Source organism: Rhinolophus hipposideros, assembly GCF_964194185.1.
Source record: "Rhinolophus hipposideros genome assembly, chromosome: 12".
Lineage (NCBI taxonomy): Eukaryota > Metazoa > Chordata > Mammalia > Chiroptera > Rhinolophidae > Rhinolophus > Rhinolophus hipposideros.
This window is the reverse complement of record NC_138058.1, coordinates 28178619-28206095: the sequence shown is the minus strand read 5'-3', so window position 1 is coordinate 28206095 and position 27477 is coordinate 28178619. Positions and strand designations below refer to the sequence as shown.

At 43.9% G+C, this 27477-nt stretch overlaps 1 protein-coding gene across 1 annotated transcript in view; it reads left to right on the top strand.

Moving 5' to 3' along the window:
* The window catches only part of ARHGAP25 (Rho GTPase activating protein 25), an 86453-nt gene that overhangs the window by 44788 nt on the left and 14188 nt on the right, over positions 1-27477 (top strand). The window contains exons 3-9 of the mRNA XM_081069085.1: positions 1037-1124; positions 5852-5968; positions 17824-18031; positions 22833-22965; positions 24077-24150; positions 25656-25777; positions 26547-26743. Of these exons, the coding sequence (XP_080925211.1) occupies positions 1037-1124; positions 5852-5968; positions 17824-18031; positions 22833-22965; positions 24077-24150; positions 25656-25777; positions 26547-26743 (939 nt within the window). The remainder of the gene's footprint in view (positions 1-1036; positions 1125-5851; positions 5969-17823; positions 18032-22832; positions 22966-24076; positions 24151-25655; positions 25778-26546; positions 26744-27477) is intronic.

Below are 27477 nucleotides of genomic sequence, written 5' to 3'. Positions count from 1 at the left end.
TAACATAATCAGGTCTAAGACGTCACACACCCTACTGCACAGTCACCCCCCTCCCCTAGGGATCCATGATCCTCCTCCCCACTTCCAGGGGACGTTAAGCTGAAGGGTCTCGACTATGACAACTTTGATGGTGAAGAGCACAGGCTTTGAACTCACTTCTGAGATGAGTTAGCATTCAGCCACTTATTGTGTTTCCCCGAAAATAAGACCTAGCCGGACAATCAGCTCTAATGCACCTTTGGAGCGAAAATTAATATAAGACCTGGTATCATTATATATATATTATATTATATTATATTATATTATATTATATTATATATCATAATATATTATATACTATATTATATTTTATATATTATATTATATTATATTATATTATATTATATTATATATTATAAGACCGGGTCTTATATTAACTTTTGTTCCAAAAGATGCATTAGAGCTGATTGTCCAGCTAGGTCTTATTTTCGGGGAAACATGGTACTACCTCTGTGACACTGGGCAAATTATAGAACCTTTCCGATGCCCAGTATCCTCACTTGTAACTGGGCAGGATGATACCTTGCTTGGAGGATTGCTGGGAGGGTTAAATGAATAATATATTTAAGGCACTTAGCAAAGGGGAAGACTCCATCCCCTAGAATGCTAGCTGTGGTTCAGTCCTCAATGGCCCCTCTGGGAGCCCAGCAGGTAGTATGGTCCACTCAGGCTCAGCATTGCCTTCACAAAGATCAGGTGTCTGGTTTCGCCAGGAAGTTGGGTTCTTGGAAAAATAGGACGAAGCAAGTGTTGGTGAGGGTGCCGTCTCAGCTCATTCTCCTGTCAGGACCTTGTCCTTTTCTCTCTGAGCACCCAGTTTGCTCTCACGTGGCTACCACTTAATTTGACTGAGGCCTGAATAGCAGAGGGTCCCATTCAAAGCTAACTCCATGCTCTTCTCCACCTATTCCACTCCCCAATCCCATCATTATCCTATCTGTCCTCTAACTTAATGTTAGTTCGTAGGAGATAAAATTGCTGACTTTTGATATTTCAGGGTTGTATGTATCTACCAGGAAGTACAATCAAAGAGATCGCCGTAAACCCAGAAGAAGCGGGGAAATTTGTCTTTGAAGTCATTCCAGGTAGGCGACCAAAGGTGGGACAGATGCGTATTACATTCCCATTTTCCTTCTGGATCCTAGAAGTCAGAGCTATATTCCGTGAGTCTGTCAACAACTAACCAAGCAGCCTAGTAAGAATACACAGTAGCTCTTATAGAGTTAAGAAACCTATACTAGCTCAATAACTAGCAAGTGAACTCAGTGGGTGCTCGTTTGGTTCAGTTCTGTAAGCATTTAATGAGTGCAGACTTGGAGTCAGGTATTCCCACTAGGCTCTGGGACACCGATCTGAAAAGTACACTATCTTTGCTGCTAAACGGAGTTCAGCCTAGAAGGTGAGTGGGACATTTAACATTAACCGTTAAAATGTCAATTGAACCACGTGAAATTGCCATTTGGTCGGTGGAAAACTCAACAGTCACGTCTCCTATGATTCAACATGACCTAATAAGAAACGATAGCTCCAACTTACGGAGCACCTAGCACATGTGAGGTGCTATAATTCACCTCCTGCACATGTTAGCAGCACCCCGGAGGGCGCTTTTCCCAATCAAGAGTTCCTTTACCTTCCTCAAACACATTTGGGGCAAGGGGAATTTGTCTCGATTCGTCTCAGGGGAGTTTGTGTTTGTGTGAACCAGTCACACTGAGGCTGCTTCTCTTGCTCCTTGGCCAGCCCCAGCTCCACCAGAACCCCAGGGTGCAGCCAGTCTGCTGGCAGGTACTAGCACAGCAGGGGAGGCCACAAGTGCCCTCAGCACCCGGTTCCTTAACTCCCTCCTTACCACTCACAAGGCAGCTGTGTGCATGAGAAACTTGATGAAGAAGGCAGTGTAGCAGAGAGGTTAGATGGGTCCAGTCTGGGGCCACCCTGCCAGGGTTCAAATCCTGGCCCTGCCACTTACTGTTTGTGTAATTGTGCTCACGTTATTTAATTTTTCCCTGCTTTTCTGATTTTATCTGTAAAATGGCAACAGTGATGGTGGTAGTTAGGATTACATTAAGAACTATGCATGAAACACTGAGTACCTGGAATACAGTTAGTGCCATGTAAGAGTTTGATATTAGAGAACTAGATATTAGAGAACTAGAGGAAATGACATCGTAGAAACCAATCCTAGAACTGGCTATGACTATTTATAGAAAACAAAGAAAAACTTTTCTTTTTGAAGTTCAGCTTTTCCCAGATGGCCTCTCACGGGCCCTTCCTTGCTTTTTTATCTGAAGGTCTATACATCTCTCTTTCTCCTCAGAGGAATAGCTTATTGTTTCAGTGTCTCCTGTCTAGGATAAATCCACTGCTTTCCCACAAGGCTTCTTCCATTCCTAGGATCCCTTTCCCAGCACAATTCATGGGAAGCAACCATCCACGGTGACATGTGTTCCAAATTCTGAATTTTCAATTTGGGGTAGCCCTACTGAGAACTGCAGATTCACTGTGGGCTTTGCACCAAATGTCAGTACCCTCGAGGATTGCTGTGCTCCAGTAGGGTGAAGATCTGTCCTCTCATTATCACTCGTACTTGCAAAAAGGTCTCCTGGGCTGCTAGGGGAATTCTTAAACAGATTCTCTCTCTCCCTCTCCCTCAACCTCTCCCTCTCCCTCTCCTTCTCCCTCTCCCTCTCCCTCTCCCTCTCCCTCTCCCTCTCCCTCTCCCTCTCCCTCTCCCTCTCCCTCTCCCTCTCCCTCTCCTGCTCCCTCTCCCTCTCCCTCTTCCTCCCCCTCTCCTTCTCCCTCCCCCTCCCTTTCTCAGTCTCCCTCTCCCTTCCCCTCTCCCTCTCTCCAAACTACAATTCTAAAGCAATACTAGTAAGGTAGAGAATGATTTTTCTAAAGGCTCCATCATTCCTAAGCCTCTACCCAACCTAAAGTGAGACAACTCTTTATTTTTTGTGATGCCCAGAATTTTCAGTGTCTCTTTTTGTCATCCTCTTGTGCAAGATGATTCTTAGGGGCCAATACTGGCATAAGAAATGGCCGTCCCACCCAGGGCCCTCTCTCTATGATTGCCAGTGTTGGTTGCACAAAGGCTATAGAGAAGACTTATTGTAGTTACGTTTTTCTTTATTTGTGACAGGAACAAATTTAGGGCAAACTTTTCTCTTCCCATTTACCTCTAGCAGAATAACTGACTCTTCTCCCACCCAAAGGAAGTCATCAAGGATAAGAGGGTTATTTCTTCTGTTGCATATATTGCATTTAATTCTCATATTTCCTTATTAGATGTTGTCATTAATTTAAACAGTAAGTTTATTGAGCACCTGATATGAGCCTAGCACTCATTGTAGGAACTGGTCCAGCAAAGAACAAACTGGTCAGCCTGCATGCAGCTTACATGGGAGGAGACTGACAACAAATCAGATAAATGAGTACATTATAGTTTTATGATGGGATACATACTATGGAAAAATTTTAAGCCAAGGAAAAGTGCTGTGAGGTGGGGATGACTGATTTGTCATTTTAAATAGAATGGGCAGAGCAGGCATCATTGAGGTAAATTTTGAGCCGAGATCTGAAGGAGCTGAAGGAGTAAGCCAAGTACACATCTAGAAAACACATCCCAGGAAGGGGAACAGCCAGTGCAAAGTCTCTGAGCCTGTTTCACATGTGTAAGAAACACCAAGGAAACCAAAGTAGTTACAGTGGAGTTGTGACAGGAAAGAAGAGTAGGGGGTTTAGTTAGGGGTGGATACAGATTTTACAGGCACTGTAGGCTATTATAAAACGTTTAGTTCTTATCCTAGAAGGATGGGAAGCCATTGGGAAGTTTTGAGCAGCAAAGTGGTATGATCTGACTTAGTTTTAAAACTCTTTTGAGTTGAGAATAAAAAGGGGCTAGGGCAAAACACAGAAACCAGTGAGGAGGCTATTGCAATTATTCAAGTCAGAGGTGGGTATAGTGAAGGGATGAGAAATAATCAATTTCTGGACATATTTTGAAGGTAGAGAGGACTTCATTTGTTGGTGGGTTGGGTATGGGAAAGAGAAGTCAAGGTTGACTCTGAGGTTTTCACTGAAACAATAGGATAAACGGATTTTTGCATGGAGCAAACTTTGGGTGGAAGATCAAGGCTTTAGTTTTAGACCTATTAAGTTATTACCTAGATTTTAATGATAAGATAACCAATGTTCAGGATAATTTAGCTACTGCTGTGACAGAGATAAGGATAGGATGTTAATTTGAAGTGGGAGGAGGTGATGTTAAGAAAGTGTCCTTAGAAATCTGCGTGCACTATTGGTGGGATTGCAAATTGATGCAGCCACTGTGGAAAACAGCATGGAGTTTCCTCAAAAAATTAAAAGTAGAACTACTTTATGACCCAGCAATTCCACCTCTGCGTATTTATCCAAAGAAATCCAAAACACTAGTTTGAAAACATATAAGCACCCCTATGTTTACTATAGCCCTATTTACAGTAGCCAAGATACAGAAGCAACCTACATATCCAGCAATAGATGATTGATAACGAAGAACTGGTGCAATGGAATATACAATGGAATATTACTCAGCCATAAAAAATGAAATCTTACCATTTGTGACAACATGGATAGACCTCGAGAGTATTATGAGTGAAATGAATCAGAAAAACACAAGTACCATGTGATGTCACTTACATGTGGAATCTAAAGAACAAAATAAATCCAACCAAACCAAACCAAAACAAAACACCAAAATAGAAACAGACTCATTGATACAGGGAACAAATTGATAGTTACTAGATGCGAGGTGGGGTGGGGAGTAAGGTGAAAAAGGTGAAGGAATTAAGAAGCACAAATGTGTTTTGTTTTCCTGCAAGAAAATATAGGTTTGGGCACAAATGTGGTATTAGAACAGGCTCTCTTTAAGGGAAATGCCCTGACATTGAGAGAAGAATGGGTTGATGTCTACAAATGCACTTCAAAATTTAATAACATCCTGTAATTGAAAGGTATTACTGTTATTTTCATGTCCTTCCTAAGACCTATGTTTGATGCTCTCCTTCTCCCTCTTTTCTCCCTCTTTCCCTATTGTTCTTTTTGTCACTTTCTCTCATTCTTTCTCTTCATCTCTTCTTCCCACCCCCCCATTCCCCCTTGTTATTTCCTTCACCGTTTTGTCCATTTGAAAACACAAATCCAGGAAACACTATCTATGTCTTTTTATAATCTTGGGTTTGAAGAGAAAATGGTAAAGAAAGTCCTAACAAACTTCATTTGTCCATCATGTATATATTGAGAACCTACGAGTTGCGATGTCTTGTGCAGGCAGGAGAGCAGTAATCCTGAACAAGAAGCACCAGTTTTGTGAGAAAGGCACACATGTATTCACTGTGTCTCCTCAGTCCCACAACTGTGTTCAAGGGTAGCTTAGGGAAGTATCCATGATCGGCATGATAGACTGAAGTCTCCCAATTGTATGTGCTCATCCTGTCCCCTCTAATACTCAAACTGCCTCTCCCCACCCCATGAATTTCCTTTTTGGTAGAAAATGGCTGCTGTCCTCCAAGAGAGCGCCTCTCAACCCAAGTCATCCCAATTGCAAACCATTGTGGTCAGTGGTTTCTCTATAGAATTAAAGCTTCAGCAAAAACAATAAGTGTGCACAGATACCCAGTGCCACTGAGGCTAAGTAGATAATGCTTTGGTGTTGTTTGACTGGTTGTTTAGTTGAACCAAGGAGGCAGTTCAGGTTTGGCATCTCTTTGCTTTCCCTTGCTCCAGCCCTTTGCTACTCTAAGACCTTCATTAGTGTTCCTTCTTCCTCCAGCCTCATGGGACCAGTGTCGCACGGGACAGGACTCCTATGTCCTGATGGCCAGCTCTCAGGCGGAGATGGAGGAGTGGGTTAAATTCCTTAGGAGAGTCGCTGGCACGCCCTCTGGAGGTAAGGACCCCTGCAGACTTACCTGTATTATTTCAGAGATGGAAAGGAGGTAGCTCCAGACACGATCTTTCCTTAACAGTGTTCAAAGAAGACTACTCTGAGGCTATACTCATTGCCGAGCCCCTAGCTTCCCTCCCCAGGTGATCTCCACTGGTGTGTGGAGTCCACCTGTGAACCCAGGATCCGGGGCAAGGAGGCAGTTCTGTGGCCTGGGACCTGCCGAGTAAGAGTTACAAAAAAAGAAGTGACCTGAATGGGACAGCCAAACTCAAGAGTGCCTGTCCCAATCATCCTGAACAGTGGCAACCTATTACAAAAAAGAGCATAATTTCATTAACCATTTCCCAGTTCCTAAACACAATATTTTTTATGGCGCTGATCAGGCTGAGATGAGGCTTTTATTTACTAAAGCTCTATTAGATACTGTCCAGCCTGCAAAAGCTTAGCTGCAACCTTCCTTATTGCCCTGGATTGTGAGATTGTTGACATTTTCTGTTTTCCCCCAGCCAGCACTTTAGGCTGTCTGCATTGATCAGGGTAGTGGATATCGCCTAACTATGCACGTGCTCTGAGTCAAAATGCTGCCTTTGCGCTGTAATCAGCATCTGCACCCTGTGCGGTGCTCGGCTAAGCCTTGTCATAGTGAACTGCTGCACTCTGTCATAAGCCACACAGGGATTTCGCCCTCCCCCCACCCAAGGCCACCAGCCTGACAAGCAAGTGAAGCATACATCCTGTAGGCAGGGGAAAGTCCAAGGGAGGAGAAACATGAGTGCAGCACTCTTTATTTATTCAAGAAACAGTTCGGCTCTGAGGTAGCATTTCAAATGTTTTAAGCCTCTCCTTGAAACCAAATCGTAGATCTCAGGATGAGAAGGCATTTGAAGACTGAGGAGTCCGGTCTGAAGCCCCGGGGCAAGTCAGACATTTGTTCTTCCTGTTTGTAAGTCAGGAAACTTCGTCCTAAAGAAATAAATGATTTTTCCAAGGAGCCCAGCAGCCCAGGGGTAGAGCCAGGGCTCCTGCGTCTGTAAACAGCTCTCTTCTGCCACAGCGCGATGCCACTTGTAAAGCACCCCTAATCTGGGTCTACTGTATCAGCAGTGCCTGCCCCCTCAAATATCTGAGAATGTTGCTGCAGCCTCGTTGCAGCCCTTTGTGAAACTTTCTGTGGCTTTTTGTACCCAGAACCTGTCCACAGCTCACAACCTTCCCTGCTTCCATCCTGATTGAGGTACCATACTCTCTTGTCCAAATTACAGTCTGTTTTCAACAGAGCAGCCAGAGTGAACGTGTTAAACCTATCATATCAAGACCCTTCTCCACTCGACACTGTCCAATAGCTTCTTTTCTCTTTCATAGAAGTCTCCAGCCTTACGATGACTCATAGTACACAATCTGCCCCCACCATTACCTCTCGGACCTTGTTTTCCAGAACCCTCTCCCATGCTCATTTCACTCCAGCTTCCCCAGTCTCCTTGCTCTTCCCCAAACACCCCAGGCATGTGTCTACCTCAGAGCTCTTGCACTTACGGTTTCTTCTGTCTGGAATCCCCAGGTAGCTGCATGGCTTGGGCTTTTGCTTTCTTCAGGTCTTTGCTCAAAGACCACCTCCGTGAGCCTGCTCCTGATCATCCCGTTTAACTCTGAACTCCTTCCTTCCCCTACTCCCAGACCTCTTTATCCCTCTTTCCTGCTTCATTTTTCTCCTTGGCACTTATCCCCTTCTGACATGCTAAATATTTTACTCATTTGTTTTGTTCACAGTTGGTCTCCCCTCACTAGAATGAAAGCTTCAATCTACTTTGCAGATTTTTCCCCCCTCTGTTTTGTGTAATGCTGTATCCCAGAATCTAAACAGTGGCCTGACATAGTAGGTGCTCGGTAAATATTTATTAAATGAATAGGCAAAGGAATGGCCTCTTCTTCCCATAGCATCACTGTGTTCTACTCCCGTAGGCTCTCCAGGTAGTTGACCATCGGTTTATCTATGAAATTACTTGGTAAATGGGTTGTTCCCCCTAGAATGATCTCCTCCAAACATGTTAATGGTGAGCTTCAGTGAAGTTCCTTATGGTTCATAGACCCCTTAAAGAATTTGATCAAAGCTATGGATACTCTCCCCAGAAAAATGTTCAGACAAAACAATTTTGCATTCAGCTGCAGGATATATTCAGACCCTGTAGTCCATCTACACACCTCAGGTAATGAATCCCAACTTGAATTATTAAGGGTCACTCTAGTGACAGTTCTTCAGAGCTAAGGCCTCTTCCTGCCCCAGTCCTCTTTCTGGCTCCCTTTCTCCCTTGATGGGAGAGATGGCCCACATGGTTCTCATGGCACACCCAACTTCTTCCCCTTGGCTCCTCCTGCCTCGTAGCTGGCTCCAAACATTCCTCTCATCTTATCTGATTCTGGAACCACTTCCAATGTGGGTGCGTAGGTGTTTCCCTACATGTCTTAGACACCGGCTGGGTGTCCTACAATTTAACTCAATTCTGACACTGCCTACCTGGAGATAGCATCAGATTCCACAGGTTAAGGGATCAGTCCTACAAGACTGCCCCCAACCCTGCACACACTTCAGATGCCAATGGCAAGTCCGCATTATTACCTGTGCTTCTGACCGACTCTCTATACAGATCCAGGTTCCAATCCTTGGATTTAATTAATTTGCCAGGGAAGCTCACAGAACTCAGGAAACCAGTTTACTTACTAGATGCCAGTTTCTTAGAAAAGGATATAACTCAGAAATAGCCAGATGGAAGATATGCATAGGGCAAGGTACGGAGAAAGGTACAGGGAGCTTCCATGCCCTCACATCTCCACATGTTCACCAACCTGGAAGCTCTCTGAACCCTGTCCTTTTGGGTTTTTATGGAGGCTTCATTACATAGGCATTGTAATAAATGCCTATGATTGATCAAATCATTGGCCGTTGGCAATTGATTCAACCTCCAGCCTCTCTCTCCTCCCCTGAGTTCTGAGTTGGAGGGTGGGACTGAAAGTTCCAACCCTCTCATCACATGGTTGTTTCCGCTGGCAACCAGCTCCCATCCTTAGGTGCTCTCCAAAAGATAAAAGATACCTTTATAGCTCTCATACAAGAAATTCCAAGAGTTTCAGGACCTCTGTGCCAAGAAAGGAGTCACAGACCAAATATGTATTTCTTACTGTAAAACATAATATCACCTGTTAGAGGTCAGCAACTTCCCCATAAGTTCTGGATGCAATTCCAGGTTTACTAGAATTAAGTAGGAGAAAGGGAAGAGAGGAGATCACATCTCCACTTCTGGTAACTTGTTCCAAGACTCACAGCTGCCCATTTTCTCCAAACCGCCTACCCCCTCCTTTTAGTTAGAGAGCTTTGCTTTTCCTGGATCCGCACACTGAAACCTGGTCTCTGTCCCATCTCCAGGGAGCAGGCAAGCCACATTACAAATCGTTACTCAGTTGGGACCTGCTCTGCCCTCTTCCTCTGGAGGCTGGCCATCAGAAGTGTTTCTCAGGCCATGCTGGGCGTATAAGCACTGCACTAAATTGTGCATAGCTCTGCTGAGCCCAACCAGATTATAAGAGCCTGGGTTGGCCCCGTGTGTTAAGTGTGTTTGTGTGTTTGCTAGCACTAGGCACAGAGAATATAAATGTTGAATTGTTAAGTACCTAGGGTTCCTTTGCTTCCTCTCATTTTTTAAGTTCTCTGTGTCTTTCAGAACATGATTTCACAACCTACAGCACAGTTTAGCTTGTGGGAGTGTGCTGTCTCTGTGATTCGTTGTTACTCCATGTGTTCTGGCTAAACTGGACATTAAGAGGGATGATTTTTACTTATTTTCATTAACTCTCTCATTCCTGTCCCCCCAAATCTAACACAGACACGTACAGATTCATTCACTTACTCAAATATTTCTTGAGTATGTGTCATATGCCACACACTGTGCTAGCACTGGGGGTACAACAGTAAGAAAGAGAGAGAGAAAAGAGAGAGAGAAAAGAAAAGACAAAGCCCTTTCCTTCAAAGAGCTCACAGTATAGTAGAAGACACAAAAATCAATTTATAAAACCCCAAATAAAACCGTAAAATTACGACTCTGCAAAGTACCACAAAGGAAAAACACATGATACCATGTGGGGGGAAAATTTTTGTTTGTCAAGAAGTTCAGGGAAGCCTGAACTAGTGATGATTGAGCATAAGTCTGAAGGGCCAATAGAGGCTAACTAGGCAGAGAAAGGGGAAGAGAAGTGTCTCAGAGAAACAGCACGTGCAAAGGTCCTGTCACAGAAAGGAGAATAGGCTCTGGATTGAGAGGAAGATGATAACAGTGAAGCTAGCCTTGTCAAAGATGTTGGTCTTCCTTCTAAGGTGGATTGGAAGAGGGAGGTGGTGGAGAGGGAGAGAAGTAAATAGGTTTGTGCAATGTTTCAGAGGTGACATTGCCAGGACAGAAGAGTGAATTCAACAAGGAAGGAGATTGTGGTATCAAAGATGAGTCCTCTCTCCCTGGCCTGTGTGTGAATGAAGAGATGAACACTTGGTTGGCAGTATCACACTGCCCAGGGCCCTTCCTGGCAATCCTTCCTGCTCCTGCCTATCAGCACCCCCACCCCCTTCCCAACCCCCACCCCAGTGATGCCGAGAGACATTTCAAGTCTCCTGGGCCTGTCTGGTAGCGTTCCTGCACTATTTGCTAAATCATCTCAATGGGAGGGGGGCAATCATTTCAGTTTATCTAACAACCCACCTCGAAGACCGTTCTATCGGAAAGCTTGACTGAGCCACCTGCAATTCTGAAAGCATTTCCAGGGAAGGGTGGGCTGGCTTCATCAACGCTAAGTGAAATCCTGTGTTCCTGCCAGATGCTTTGATATATGGGGCGATGCTGGTAAGGGCTTGTGTGGGGGATTTTTTTTTTAACCCACCTCCATGGTATCCCTTGAATGGCAGTTGACAATTAGCTGCTAAGTAAAAGGAGGCACTTATTTTTATTGTGGGCCGTGACAGCTTTATGTTCACTCTTTAAAAGCCAAGAGTCATGTGTATAAAGGTGAGAGGGGAGGGGAAGTGGTGTGGGAAGGAGGAAGGGAGGGCTGGGGCAGGTGCCGACAGATCCCAGAGTTTCTGTGTGAATTCAGAACCCAAGCAATATTTACAAGCATGTGATGGTCTGGAAGCGAGAGAGGATGGTTCTCCCAGGTTGGGGAGGAGGAAAGGCTTGAGGCTGGCCCAGCAGAGGCTGCGATTCCTCACCCTTGCCTGCCTCGTATTCCCAGGATGCCGCAGTGGGAACTGGGCTGTGGCTTTCCCACCGTGGCACTGATCTTTTGCTGGAATTTCAGGAGGAAAACCCCCAAGCTCCGAAAGAAAGGTATTTCTTCCCTCTTTTGTGATTCAATTCTTCCACTAAAAGACATTTTGCCCAGCTCCCCTTCTCTCTTCTATCAGAGATGGGGATGCTCCTGGAACTGAATCCTTGGGAAGCAAGTACTAGTGCTTGGCTGACAGGGTCTGTGGGGAGGGGGTGGGGCGGGCTCTCCTGGCCTTGTTGGGCTGAATTGGAGGGCTTATCCTGAATCCAGAAGTGTTTGAGTAATGGAGAAGGAGGGCCAGGTTAGGAAGGAAGTGACAGCTAATCTTTCCATTTCACTTTCCCCACCAACCCTGTGTCCTGGGCATTTTTAGCAAGTCTGGGGAGGGGGCTTGAGAAGTAAAGGCTGGAGGATGGCCTGTGAGTAGAGACTGGGCAGGTCTCCACCCTTTCCTCCCTCTCCTTCAGAGGTGATGATGTCTGAAATCTCTCCTAGACAATTTTATCCCACGGATTTTAAACAAAAGGGATTAAAACACTGAATTTAGAATCAAGGGACAAATATGACCTTAGGCAAATTGCTAATCTGACTCTCAGTTTTCTGATCTGGTAAATGGAACAGTAATATCTACTTCCTAGGGTTCTTATGAGGACTAAATGAGAGCACATGTGAAAGCTTCTAGAATAGTTTGTCATAAAATTAGCTTAATTAAATTTATCAATAATTATAATTGTTATATTACATATTACACTTAGCCAATTAATTAAAATTTGTACCTGTTGCAATGGAAATGCTTTTGTTGATTTGACTGATCCAACATGAACAGTCCTGAGTGAATGAGTTGCTGGAAGAAGGTAGAAAAAACAATAAGGTACGAGTTCCCTGAAGGAGCAGGTACAACTTAGGAGGGCACAGTACAGAAGGGGAAGCCTGGGTTTTTGTCCCTTGGTGTCTTTGGGGGTGAAGAATGGTCTTTGCGTATCTCCTACCCCACTGTCTGCTGTCTTCCTCCTTCACCAGCCTCTTCCTTAGTCTCACTGGGATGTCTTGGTCCATTAATTTCTCCATATATAGGCTATTTTATGTCAGTCCAGTATCACAGGGTAGCAATTAGGAGCCAGAAGTCAGAAGTAGGTAGAAGTCAGGATTGGGTCTCTGGGGATTCAGAGATTTTTACACTCGAAGGTCCTTCTATACGATCTAAGATGAAGAGTGATGAAGCCTGACATGGACAAATTAAAGAAAAAAAGGATGACCTTTCTCTCACATAAGAAGGGACCCCATTGGTCCTGATGTCTCTAGAACTTGCAGTGGTTATGTCTTGTTGAAGGGAATAGTTTTGACTGATTTCTAACCTGGAGATGGAAAGTTTGAAGTCTTCATCATATGGGTGATATTTAAAGCCCTTTGGTTATGAAGTATGCACAGATGGGGAGAGGAAGACCTGGGATACTTTGATATTCAGAGGACAAGGAGAAAAGGAGGAATCATCAGAGAAGGCTAAGAAGGAGCAGCCAATGAGATAAATGGAGAACTGACAGCTTGGTGGATCAAAAGCCATGTGAAAAAGTGTCTCAGGAAGGAGGGGTGATTTGCTGTGTCACATGTTGCTGATAGAGCAATTAAGATGAAGATTGAGAATGTGACCCCAGGATTTAAGAATGTAAAATAGGCCATTGATCCTGATGAGTGCAAGTTTGCAGAAATGCTGATCAGAGTGCATTCAGGAGAGAAGAGGCTGAGAACAAGAGGGATGGGAGACAGCAGGTAGTAACAGCTCATTAAAGGCTGGTCCATCATGTGTCGGGCTCTGTGCCGGGAGATAAAAATAGATGGTGAGCCAGACGGGCTGTCTACCTTTGAGGCGCCCACAGTCCAGTGGAAGAGAGAGATGTTGAAATAAAGCATCATAAAACGACATGAGAAGTGGTAGAATAGAGGTATATACAAGAGTTCTATGAGTACAAAGGAGACAGTGACCAAGTCCTGCTGAGGTAAAGACATCTGAACTCTGGCTGTAGGAAGATCAGGTTTCCAAGTGGGGAAAAGGAGGAAGGGCATTCATTCCCAAATTTTCAAGAGCAAAGACCATTGTTCATTCTTTGTGTCATGATCTCCAGCTACCATAGTGGCTGGCCCACAGCACATGCTCAGTCTGTGTTTGCTGAATAATTTGTGAATTCCAGTGGAAGAAATTTGGAAGAAACAGAGTTGCAAAAGAAACCATTGCAGTAATTTTGAAAGTAGCAGCAAGGATAGAGAAGCAAGATGGTTTAAAGTGTATTGTAGAATGTACTGATCTATCTGGAGGGAAAGAGGGGTGTTATAGATAATTCAACAATTTTGCTAATTGGGTTAGTCTAGGGCAGGTACCTTATGTTAATGGCTTTGTGTTCTCAGTGCCTAGGAAAGTGCCTGGTGCTTAATTGTTTGATTGGCTGGCTGAATGCTATGGCCCGCGAAGAAGGCTACGGGAGAAGTGGTGATTTGGAAGTGTTGGCAGTGGCATGAGAGCAAGATTGGAGAAGACACTGCAAGAACTGCCATTAGATGTTGAATTTATGAAATAGAGGAAAGAGAGGGAAAGAGAAAGAAATGATGGAGATAGAGATCATACACACACACACACACACACACACACACACACACACACACGCAGAGAGAGAGAGAGAGATCTTGACCAGACATGTGGATGTATAAGTTACCAGTTTATAGGTGGTATGGACGTGTATGGAATCATGAACTTTCCCATGGAGAGTGTCTAGAGTTGGAGGATGTCTGAGTTGGAATGCCAGGACATGATACACTAAAGGAGCAGATGGAGGAAGGAACACAAGACATGAGACTACAACAAGGTCCACATGGAGATGGGAATAAAATGAGAGTACATGGTTTTGTAGTCATGTAGGGAGAAAGTCTAGAGGAGGAAGAAGAATCAGCAGCATCAGAGTCTTCAGTGAAGACCGGTAGAGGGAGGAATGAACACAGGCCAGATTTTCCCATTAGAAGGGCACGAGAAATTTTATTGAACAGATTAGGTGGAAAGCTTCAAGCTGATAAAACCAGATTGGGCTGGATTGAGACGTTGAGAAGTGAATGCTAAGGGAAGAAGTAAAGGCTGTGAGAGTAGACGACTCTTTCCTGTAGACACGTTTTTCCGATGAGTATCCTGGCGAAGAGAAGAAAGGCAAGTGTTGGTTGTTTGAGACCTGGGATAGGAGATTAGTCTTTAATAAATTGATAAAGACTTAGACTCATGTGGGTTGTTTTCAATTGAAAAAGAAAAATTTAAGATGCAGAAGAGAAGGAGTAAAATCCTGGAAGAGGTGAAAAGGGATGGAACTTACAGTTCAAGTAAACATCATTTTAAGAGGAAAGCGTAGGGTCCTTCTCTTTCTCTGAGAAGGGCCCAGAAGACAGACAAGAGGAAGGATAACAGAGGCAGGGACCGGAAATGAGAGAGTTCACTCACAATATCCTCAGTTTGCGGGTGTAAGGGAAAGTGGAGATAAGGTCACCTGCTGAAACAGAGAGGAGAGGGAATGGGTGGTGAGCTCAATGGGAGTGGTAAAGATTTGGAACCAAGGTCTTACAGGGATTGGAAATACAAATTTCCATGATGTAATATGCTGTGTTCCCTCGTAGCTCTCAGTGGCCTGATGGAGGCATGGAGAGGGTAGTGGAAACTGGCAGAGTGGAGATAATGAAGAGGAAAGGAGTATTGGAAAATGAGCATACTGATGAGAGTGACATTGAAATGACTGACTGTGGAGGATGGGAGGAATAGAGAAGGAACACAGGGTAAGGCAGATAGACTCAGAGGAGGAGAAAAGTTAGAGAACTGGCTATGCAGAGAAGTGTAAGAAGAACGTGATTCTAGATCACCTGCAAAGTGGAGCATTTGCCTGGGGACCTCAGAAATGGAGCTCACATTTGACAGCTCCCATGTCTCCGTGCACACACACCATCACGTTGTGTTTGGGCGATCTTTCCCTGTGGAGTACTGTTTCAACTGCTCTGAAACACATCTGCCTTTCCCTTTGAAGTACCTCTCTGTGGACCCCTCAAAGGGAATTTTACAAACGCCGTGTGGTCTATATTTCAAGTCAGATCATTTCAATAATTTCCCTCCAATTTGATGAAAGTATCTATTCAGCTTCTTTCACAGACAAATAGGAACCGAAATCTGTATTGTATATATCCTCTAATTTTTTTCTCATGATTTTGCATGGGTTCTTTCATTTTTCATAACTCGATGGTGAGCTAAATGAATGTAAGAACTACGTCTTACATTCCCTTATCTGTATAGTCCATTCCATGTGGCCTACTGAGAGCACATGGCAGGGCACTCAATCAATGTTCATGTGAAGCTGAACTCATCGACAATCTCACCTAGTGTTTAAACTAAAGAAACGCCATAATTATCATTAATCACAGAAAGATGAAATAATTCATTAAGTAATTTAGCAAAATGAGTTGACATTCTACCAGGCTTTATGCTAAACATTGGGAATAAAAAGATTGTCCCCATGTTTCCAGCATCAGGGAGCCTACAGTTGTGCAAAGGGCACAGGGACATACAAATAATCATAGCGCAGTGTGGAAAGGGATTGGGATGTTTGAGAAGGAATACGGTACACAGAGTAGGGACAGAGTCTCTCAGGCCAGGGTCGGGAAGGCTTAGCAGAGGTAACAATATTTGAGTCAGGCCTAGGAAGACAAATAGAATTCCAGCAGACAGGGAGGAGAGAGATAAACTGAGCAGTGAGAAGCGACCATCCAAGGGCAGGAAGACCTGAGAGCACTGTGGGCTTTGGGAACACGAGGGGGAGGTGCTTTAGGGGCGTGGCAGGAAGTCAGGCAAGAAAGGTAGGTAGAGGCCAGGCTGAATGCCCACCTCAGTAAGGAATGCCAGCCCCAGCTTTTAGACTTTAGCCACAAAAATATTTAATCAGTCGCACTGAAATGCAATAAGACAGACAACAGCCCAGCGGGTCTGGTTGGGAGTAGGGAGAACAGAGACCCACCTGCTCAGCTCCTCCTACATCAGATGCGCTCCTCTCTTAGCCTGTGGTGTGATGAGGGAGGGGCTGCAGAGGAACCCACTAAGACTTTGAAAAGGTAACTTGAAAATTTCTGTGGCAATTGGGAAATAATTGGATGACTATTAAAAACGGGCCGGGGTGGGGGGGGGAATGTACTCAGGTAGATCAGTAGTTTAGAAAGGTAAGTAGCAAGAGGGTTTAAACATGTTAGAAGAAACAGTCATGGGTGGGAGAGGAGTCCAGCCTGGCCTAGGGCAGTGGGTGGGGGTGGAAGGGACATGAGAGATTCTAGAATTCATTACAGCTTTTTATAGGTGGAACCCACGCTAATTAGAGAGTGGATATAGGGGACCAACAAGAGAGAAAGAGAATCATGGGGAAAACCAAAGGGCTTTGGGAACCCGTGTCCATTGATTGAAGTGGTCGATGCAGTAGAACCCATATTATGACAGAGGGAAACTCAGGCAGGACAGAACTGAAACCGTGACCTGTCTTCTGAACCTCCAGGACACAAAGGGTATGGGGAAAACAATGAGTAGCCAGCAATTCTCCTGATTTACAAACTAACCTTGTTATACCACTGGGGTGGAGCCAAGTGCTGATAGCGCTGGGATGAAGCTGGTCCACACATGCTTTGCTGGAGGCAGTGTAATTTGGAAAAATATTTTTGAAAAGCAATTTGCATACCATCGAGTGATAAAAATGTTCAAACTATTTCACCTAGTAATTCTACATGTGGGAATTTGCCCTAAGGAAATAGTTCAAAAGAATGAGAAGCCCATGTTCATCCATCCAAATGTCAAATAATTAATTAAGCAATTAATTAGAAATAATACATTGCACTACATCCATTCCAGGATGACTGTTCTCTGTGGCAATGTAAAAATTAGTAAATAATCTAAATGTTTAAAAATGCTGCAACGGTGTACTACACGATGGGACACCCATGTGATAGACTGATGCTTTAATACTATATGACACAAGCAGAATAAAAAATGGCCTGCTTGCTGCTGTGGTTACGAGCACATTCTCTTGTGTTTATTGCCCGGGCTTGAGTTCTGACTGTACTGTGCCCTGGCACCTGAGCTTGGCAAGTTCATCAGTATCTCTAAGACTCAGTGTCTTTAACAGTAAGGTGGGTATAACAATACTACCGCTTCATGGGGGTGCTGTCAAGATTAAATGAGAAAAGTTGTGCAAAGTGCTTAGCACAAGTCCTAGTACACAAGTACTCGGTAGAAGTGAGTTGTTATTTTAAATACGTGAACATGTGTGTCAATAGAAAAAGACTGACAGAGACTGCCCCAATTTCCAGCCCCAAATTTATAGCCTCAGGAAATATTAGGAGTGATTTGTTTCCTTTATTTAGTTTAGTATCATTTCCCTAAAACCTTTGAGGTCATAGGTAACACTGAAAATCAAGAAATAGGCAAAGCACTTGGACCTGTCAATTCATCCAACGGAAGTCAGAGTGATGGACGGGTCCTGTTTTTCTCTTCCCAGCGGTGTTTGGCCAACGCTTGGATGAGACCGTGGCCTATGAGCAGAAATTTGGCTTCCACCTAGTACCCATCCTGGTGGAGAAGTGTGCAGAGTTCATCCTTGAGCACGGCCTGAATGAAGAGGGCATCTTCCGACTGCCTGGGCAGGACAACCTGGTAAAGCAGCTCAGAGATGCTTTTGATGCGGGAGAGCGGCCCTCCTTTGACAGGTACGCTATCCTCACCTTGCCCTCCCCTCTGCCTTACTTGGGTAAGAGGATCTCTCTCATCCAGTTGAGCTATGGGTCTCGCACAGACACTTCCAAGAGCCCTGGCTTGCAACAGAAAGAGCCTTTTGTTTTGCTCGTAATTCAGAACCTGGGAGCCTGGAGCACAGGAGGGTATGGTGATCAATTAATTACCTGAGAGATGGTGGGAACTAGAATAAAAGCCCACTGGGCAGAATCAAGAGATGTTTATGGTATAGGGGAAGTGCGGAGTAGGGGAGACACAGGGAACTAAGCTTCAGGCCCACCCTTCTGGGTAGGTGAGGAACGTGGAAGAGCTGAGATGGTTGTACAGCACATGCAATGTAGGGGAGAACGCACCATATCTAGAAACAAGGGTTCCTATAGTCTTCCTGAAGTGGCCAGAATGAGCATTCAGTTTGGGAGACCACAGTGCTGTCCAATTCGGAATTTAGTTCTGAGCCCTTATGGAGGGAGTACATACTGACAGCTTGGCAGCCTGGTGTTCTCCCGAGTCTCCTCTGTGGAGGTTGTCCAGTCCTGTTGGGGGCATATCAGGGGTAGGGACATGTCTCCCCACCGTCCCCCTCCCACCCCACCTCCTCCAGCCACCCAACTGAGGTTTTCTTCTCTGCCATGCTCAGGTAGTACAACACCCACCCTGACGTTGCACAGTGTCTGACTGTTGTGCAATGTTTGCCCTGGTGGCCTATGTGTGCTTGTCCTGCTGGCAAGAAAGAGCCTTTGTTCTTTCCAAATCAGCAGCCCATAAACCAGGATTTAGTAAGACTGAATGCTATGCAGTTTCAAAAGGTTGAAATTCCCCATGAGCTTATTTAGGGCTGAGGAACAGGGTGAATAGCTGCGTGTCATGCTGTAAAGACAGGCTCACTGCTCATCTCTCCCTCACCTCCCACTCCAGTGCTCAAAGTTGCCCATTGTCCCTCTGAAGCATCTCTAAAGCTCATCTGCTTCCATTCTCACAGCCACTGTCCTAGTTTGGACCACCATATGTCTGTCTTTGTTGCCCTTGGCCTGTAATAGGTTAATTTACCCAGGGTGCTATATTTTAACATAAAATCAATGGGCGCAGGTGTTCCTGGAACTATAGCAGGTCATGGGCATCGAGGACCTTTCGGCAGCACCATGAATGGCATTTCATGCTATTATCAGTCACCTGTCAATGAAACTCACCACCTTTATATTCAGTTTTCTTCTTATATTTTTAATTAGCTTTGAGTTGATCAAAGACATAGGTGGGCTGTTGGTAAAGAAACGTGAACAATCAACCCTGAAGAACAGAGGTGATTTCTGGGTTTGCCAAATACCTGCCCTAGGCTTGAGCTTTTGCACCTATGAAATCAGCACGGGCGACAGAGTCCATGACTCTTGTGGGTACCCATCTGGAGCCTCTACATTGGTCATATGTGTAGTTCCACTGGGAGATTCCCCAAATTGCTTCTCTAGAACGAGAAAAACAAAGGAGCTCTAATTTGACAGATTCTAGTGCAGGTGTATCTGGCTCTCATTGAACGTATCAATATGAATTTAAAAATCTCTCATCCAGTCTCTACTGGGCTGGATACTGACCAGCCACAAAGATGATACGTTTCCGATACCCACATTTCTATGACAAATACACGTAGACATTCTGCATGATAAGATCAGTGCTTCAAGGGAAGGGTGGGCAGAGCCATTTAAGGGGCCTTGGCTAATCTCTGGCAGATCAGGGGTTGAACTCAGAAGCCACCTGGCTCCTGACTTACCCTTAGTCCTTGATTAAAAAAAAAAAAAATCATTCAAGAATTTCCAAAAAAAAATTTCCGTTGGGTTGGAGGAACACAGCAAACTCAGGAAAAATCATGCTGGAAATTTACACTATAAAAATGACATCTGAGTCAGCCCTGTTCTAATGGAGCCCAGACACTAAACCAAAAATGTACAGAAATAACAATATCATTGCCGTTGCGTGAAGTGCTAAAAATGAAAAATAGATGGTACTATGAGACTTCAGAAGAGGGGGCTTTTGACATGGTCTGGTGAATTTAGGGAAATCCCCAAGAAAAGGACATTTAAGCTGAGACACAGTAAACAAGCATGAGGAGTTGATTTTTGGCTGTGAAATAAATCCACCCTTATCTTCCCCTGGTAAAACGAATGGGGCAGCTGTCTATGGATTTCAAGGTTCTAAGATGATGTATATAGCTAATGATGTCCTTTGATTATAACCTTGAAGAGTCAATACAATATTTGTGGTTATAATTCCTATTCTAATGTTGGATGTTTTTGCTGTCTTAGTTTCTCCTGATTAAACTATTGAACAGTTTCTCTCTTTTATTATTGTTTCTCTTCAAAAGAGTCTGTTTTTGACGTCTCTTCCATATTGTTTTTCTCATTTTAAATTCTTTGTTTTCTACATTCATTCCCTTGGTGTGTTTTGTGTGTTGGGGGCTGCGTCAGGCCAGGGATAATGCATTGGAGAATGGAACCCTGGAGGCAGGAGGCCAGAGAGGCGGCTGGGCAAAATCCTGGCAAAAGAGGAGGGGAGGGGTTTAGAATGATTCACGCGACATTTGGATAGTAAAATTGAGGGTATTTGGGAGACTGATTGGATGTGGGGCAGCGGGAGGCCTCAATCAAACCAGAGACCTTGGATTCTGATTCAGCCCGCTATGTGTACTGTGATGCAGGGACGTTAGGAGAATGCCACTCCTGCAAAGGTGGCAGCTGGTTGTCTTTCTGACATTTTCTTGGGAACTTCTTGTGTATTTTGACAAGAGGGCTTTGTCCGGGGTATTTTTAGGCAGTGACTCAGCACGGAAGGCTTTTCCAGAATCCCCACCCCTGATTTCCTGAGTGCATCAGTGGAGCATAGACAGAGCTCTGTGCCAGCTGAGTTCTCCTGTTGAGGTACAGAGTTCACAGGCTGCAAATTCAGGAGACAGCCCCAACCACTGGCTATCAAAAACAAACACACAAAAAATGTACACAAAATGCCAAAACAGAGCTTTACAGTCAAGTCCTGGGATTCTCGTTTCTGCTGCCTCAATGCCTCCCTTCTCCTCCTCCCATCCAATCCACCCTTCCTGTCTCTCCTCCAGGAGGTATTTCTATACCCAGCAGATTCTATATTCCCCATCGCTACAACTAAGGAGACACTCAGATTCGCTGAATCTCTTATATGTGACAGCTTTCGAGATACTACCAGGACTGCCTCTTAAGAATACCAGTCTTTCTTGGTATGAAATAAATCAGTATTTCTTCAAGTATATGGTAGATTGAGACTTATTTTTGTCTGTGAAATAAATCCAAAAGCTCTGTAAACCAGAAGTCAGCAGACATTTTTTAAAGGGCTACCCATGAAATTTTTAGGCTTTGCAGGCCAGACGGTTTCTGCTGCAATGACTCAACTCTGCTCTTACAGTGCAAAACCATCCAAAGACTATAAAAACGAACACTCATGGCTGTTTTCCTGGAACACTTTATTGGTGGACGCTGACATTCAAATTTCATAAGATTTTCACATGCCATGAAATATTCTTCTTTCGAGCTGCTTTGCCAATCATTTAAAAATGTAAAATCCATTCTTAGCTTGCACGCTGTGCAAATATAGGCAGTGGGCCAGATTTGGCTCCTGGGCCGTGTGTTCACCCTTGCTGTAACCCAGACACTGAGCTGAAGAACCGTGTCTCTTTCAGCTAATGAGGCGATCGTAGGAATGTTGTCCCAGTTCCTGTAGTGGGGCCTCCTCGCCCCACCCTCCAGGCTGCCTGCTCCATGCTAACTCCTCGTCACTCTATAGACCTTGTCTGAAGAGTCTCCTGTGACCTTTAACTCCACATTGAGTGTCCCTTTTTCATATTTCCATACAATCCCAGGTTCTGGACTACCTCTGTCATGGCACTAACCACACAGTATTGTAATGACTTGGTAATGTTTGAATCTCTGTAGCAATGTGGCTCGATGAGATGAGGGATTCTGTATGTCCCTCAGGTTCACTGCTGAAATCCCAGTCCCTGATATAGTACCGTGTTTCCCCGAAAATAAGACCTAGCCGGACCATCAGCTCTAATGCGTCTTTTGGAGCAAAAATTAATATAAGACCTGGTCTTATTTTAATATAAGACTGGATCTATAATATAATATAATATAATATAATATAATATAATATAATATAATATAATATAATATAATATAATATAATATAATATAATATTGGGTCTTATATTAATTTTTGCTTCATAAGATGCATTAGAGCTGATGGTCCGGCTAGGTCTTATTTTTGGGGAAACATGGTATCATGCACCTCGTTGGTTCTATCAGTGCTTACTGATTGAATGAATGATTGCATAAACATATGAATGAATCCCAGAACTATTTCAAGGCTCTGAGGGATCAAAGAGATCAATAGACCAGGATGTAAAGGAGTTATCACATGAAAAATGACACACTAAGTACAGAATGCTAAATTCTGGGGTGCTAAGTGACTTGGAGAAAGAAGAAAGCAATGAAGACTAAACGGTTGAAGGTTTAATGAAAAAATAAAACTTGAACTTTTTTTTGAGGCAGTTGGGTAGAAGAGGTAAAGAAAAAAGTATTGGAGGTTATTATTCCAGAAGGGAGAATTAGCAGAAGTATTTTGGTTAGACACACCTTCGTCAGACTCTATTCTTCTTCAAGACTCTGCTTTGGAACCTGGGATTCTCGTCAGTGGATCACCGGCGGGGAGGTGAGGAGAGTTCTGGAGTTCTGCTTTCAAAGAGCATGGCTTATTTTCTTCCAGCGACACAGATGTCCACACAGTGGCCTCCCTGCTAAAGCTCTACCTCCGAGACCTCCCAGAGCCCGCAGTTCCCTGGAGCCAATATGAGGGATTCCTGCTCTGCGGACAGCTCATGAATGCAGACGAGGCAAAGGTTGGTCTCTCATTAGAGTTCGTTGTACTGCTTCAGAAGGAGGTGATGCTTACTGAACCCTCTTCTGGTAGACAAGCAACAGTGGGTCAGGGGGCCCATGCCTTTTGGTGAGATACTTTGTGAAACTGGTACTTCCTCGGCAACAAAAGGCAAATGAAGCCAATCATGGTGACAACCTGCATGGGCTGTAGCAATCCAGTAAAGAACTGGATCCTAATCAAATACCCCCAAGTCACTTTAAAATTAGTATGAGAAGGAGAGTGTATCTGAGAAGGGTTTGAAGCAATAAGGCCTTGTTGGACATGAGGTCAGGCTGACCACACTGGAGGGCAGGTGAGAGATCAGAATATACCAGCTCCATGATGGCATGGGCATCCGAGGAATGCACGTGCCAGAAAGAGGAAGGACAGGGAGCTTTTCTTTGTTTCTTTCAGCTTTAGTGACCTATAGGGTCTGTAGCTTCCTGCCCTTCCTCTCTCTGGCACATGCATTCCTTGTATGACTGTCTCGGACATTGAGGGTCATCATGAAGCTGGAATATTCTGACCTCTCACCTGCCCTCCAGATCGGTCAGCCTGGCCTTGTGTCCCAGCTGGTCTCAGCAAGGCCATAATTGCTGAAACCCTTCTCAAAGCATCTTCCCTCTCCAACGACTTTTAAAGTGACTTGGGGGTATTTGGTTATATTCCAATTCTTTATTGGAATGTTACAGCTCAGGCATTCATTAAGCAAACAGTTATTGTGAGTACAAGTTGTCAAATGGTACTTGTCTCAGCATAGCTCCGAGTTGAGAAAGAGGACATAACAACAGACAAACAAAATAATAGACTACAAAAAAACGGTGAGCCTCCCAATACTATTTTTGCAACATCTTGTGAATTTATTGTTATTTCAAAATAAAAAGTTATTGAAAACACTACTACTTTTGCAACATCTTGTGAATTTATTGTTATTTCAAAACAAAAAGTTATTAAAAACACACATGTAGAACCGTGGACACAGAAGAGACTGCCCAAGTGTTGCTTTTGCACATACACACCAATTATGTTCCAGCGTCTCATGGCTGGCAAGGGAGCAGGCTCATTTACTGGTGTTAAAAATCTCTTTCCAGGCTCAGCAGGAGTTGATGAAACAGCTCTCCATCCTTCCTCAAGAGAACTACAACCTCCTGAGCTACATCTGCAGGTAAATGTCCCCTGCCACGTCAGAAAGCCCCTAGTTAGAGGAGGAAAGAGTGTCTCTGAACTCAAAGATTCCGGTCCAGACTTTGGAAGGCCAACTCTATTCACATAGCTCTGACAATTTAAAGGATGCCCTGAAAATTTGATTGGCACACAAAATGTCCATGCTGCCTCCTCAGGCCCTCCCCAGCTCTGCCCAGAGAGACCTGGGACATGCATGCAACAGAACCCAGCATCCTTATAATGTTTCTAGAACTGTCTCCCATCTTCCTGACTCTGGACCATAACTTAACACTCCAGCGACATTCATTTCAGGCCACCCTTTCTGTTTCTTTTTCTGAGCACCTACTGTGTGTCATCTCTGTGGCAATATGTAGCATGTGGATTGACCTAGCGTGTGGCTGAGTTAGGAGCCTGAATCTCCATGCTAGACAGAGATGAAATTTATCTTTACTTTTAAAAAATAATTTCTGGCAGTTTCTAGATTATAAAAATGATACATGCTTGATTTGGAAAACAAGAAAATGCTATAAATAAATAAGAAATAAGAAATAGAAATTACCTATAATCCCCTCACCCATCAAAAATCACTATTAATGCTTGAGTGTGTCTCCTTCTGGATGTTTTTCTCTCTATGATAGATTTTTTACATCAATATATAGTGGAACATTTTTTTATACTGAATTAGAATTATATATCATATATAGATATATATAGTTGTATCCTGCTTTTTTTTGGCTTAATGCTACATTGTGAACATTTCCCTATGTCATGAAATAGGATTATAAATAATTCCATAATATTCCATAACGTTGCCTCCGTTGGACCCACCAACATTTATTTGATAATTTCTCTGTATTTGGAATTTTATGTTGCTTCAGCCTATCCATTTAAAAATGGTTTTTAGAGAGAGTATTTAGAAATCCTTTGTTGACCTGTTCAGTTTTTTTTAATAGTAATTCTGAGAACTATATGCCTCAAATAGGTAGAATTATAGTAAAAATTGTTAATATTGAGCACCTGCTGAGAATTTGAGATGTTTGGTGCTGTCATCAGAGAATGAGAGCAAGGAGGCACTGTGAATTCCCATCTCTGAGATTTTCTCATGACACAGTTTTCTTCTCTCGAGATGGAGTGGGATGGGTGCTAAGAGCCTGGGAGATAAGCTTATAAGGGCGGAATAAGAGGCAGTCACATACCTATTTTAGTCCTTCTAGTCTCTTAGCTCCCTGAACTGGATCCTGCCTTCACCAGTGTGACTCTCCTCCCCGTTCCCAGCCCTAGGCCACCATCATAGGTGGGCAGGCCCCTCCTGGTTTCTCTTCTTCCTTGATCTTGGAGCCTCTTTTCTGGGTGAATCTAAACTCTTGTGGGCAGAGCAGGCTGGTCCCTTTCCTGAGATTAGGAGGCAAGAGTTGGGATCCATCTCTGAGATCTCATTGGTACCCGGAAGTGTTTCCTTCTGGCAACTTCCTACTTCCTACTCTGGGATTTCCTGGCTGTCCGCAGGTTCCTACATCAAATCCAGCTGAACTCTGCTGTTAACAAGATGAGTGTGGATAATCTGGCTACTGTGATTGGTGTGAATCTCATCAGGTCGAAGGTGGAAGACCCTGCTGTGATCATGAGAGGTATGGCTGGTCCTGTGATGCAGGCAGGTGCAGAGGGAGTAACAACCGTTACAACACTAGTCCTTATGTTTGTGCGCTGATCGGCAATTTGCCATATATTTTCAGCTGATTATTGTGTTTGAATTGTAAACAAACCCGGACAGGGATTATGTCCATTTTTCAGATCACAGCAGAGGTTAAAGATTTACACAATGGTCACACAGTACAATAGGCTAGCACAGAAGGAGTTAGCTAGTGTTTCTTAACCGTTTATTATGTTTAAATACCCTTAGCCAGAGAGAAAAAATGAGTTTCATTTTATAAGCCAAGTCACAAAAAGGCTACTTGTTAAAGCTGTGTTGAAAAGTCTTCTGAGATTGTCTGGGTTCAGTGAAAAAAGTCTTGGCATAGAGTACTGATGTCTTATGTGGATTGGGGAGGCAATATGCCTGTCACATATTCACTATGTGTGCAACAAGAAATCAAATATATTGAGGACCACATTAGGAGAGATAGATGTCATTTTCTCTCCTGTTAGATTGCTCATTTCCTGATTAAAGACTGATGCAGGAGAGTGTAGGCTGAAAATAACCCTCGTTCACCCCATTCCAACATCCTTCTTCTATCCCTTCCATTTCACCACAGTCTCCTACCTCAAGCAATTAAGAAGGGTTCTACGAGGAGCAAAAGGAGGTCCTTTGGGGCCCTGTGTTTTTAGAGCCACGTTTGGAGAGGACTGCCTGTCTCCTGCCCCACGGTCAAGCACCACAAATCTTTCTTCTTCTTTCAGGTGCTCCTCAAATTCAAAGAGCGATGACCATGATGATCAGAGACCATGAAGTCCTTTTCCCCAAGTCCAAGGATGCGCCTCTGTCACCCCCGGCCCAGAAAAATGACCCCAAGAAACCTCCAGTGCCTCGAAGCTCTGTGGGCTGGGATGCCAGTGAAGGTGCCCCCATTTCTAGGGCAGACAGCTTCAGTAACGTGGTAAGGTGCAGAGAGCCTTCCTTCTTCCATCTGACTTCCTTTAGTCCATGTCATTCTATTTATGAGCGGCTCTGGGGTGGCAAGTTGGGGAGTTTGGGATGATGCTGTGGCCGTGGGCACAGCTGGTACAGACTCGTTTGAACTCATCTTGAAAGCCTGGCCTCTTTCAAAATGTAGTCTCTTCTTGCATCCTGGTAGTGGGATGAGGGACCTGTGTGCCCATCACCAGATGACTGAGCAGTGGGACTCCTTACTGAAGCCCAACCCAAAGGAATACACTTTGGAACACAATCCAGGGAAGTTCAATGGGGAAAAAGATATACCACCTTGTAAATGTATTAGTGAGGGTTGTTGAAAATTCCGGGCAAAGTCCAGAGAGAACTGGTTTCCTGCTAATCCATGAAACGTGATTCCTTGCTCAGCGTATGTGATGTGTTCGTGTAATATTTCTCATTTCCTGATACGCTGTCTCAACAATGTCAACCTCCTCGTTTGTAATGAAGGGTTGGGGCTCACGTTCCTAATGTCAGAAAACTCTGCAGACTCTGAAATTTAGATTATTTGAGGTCAATAATTTACAAAGGTCAAATATTTTTATATATTTATAGAAACAAATATTTTTTTTTAAAAAAAGAACATGTAAACTTTATATAGCAGCCTGATTCTTTATGTGTGACCAAGAAATGAATTAGAATGTTTTGGTTGTCCAGGTAATGTAAGTTACTTACAGTACT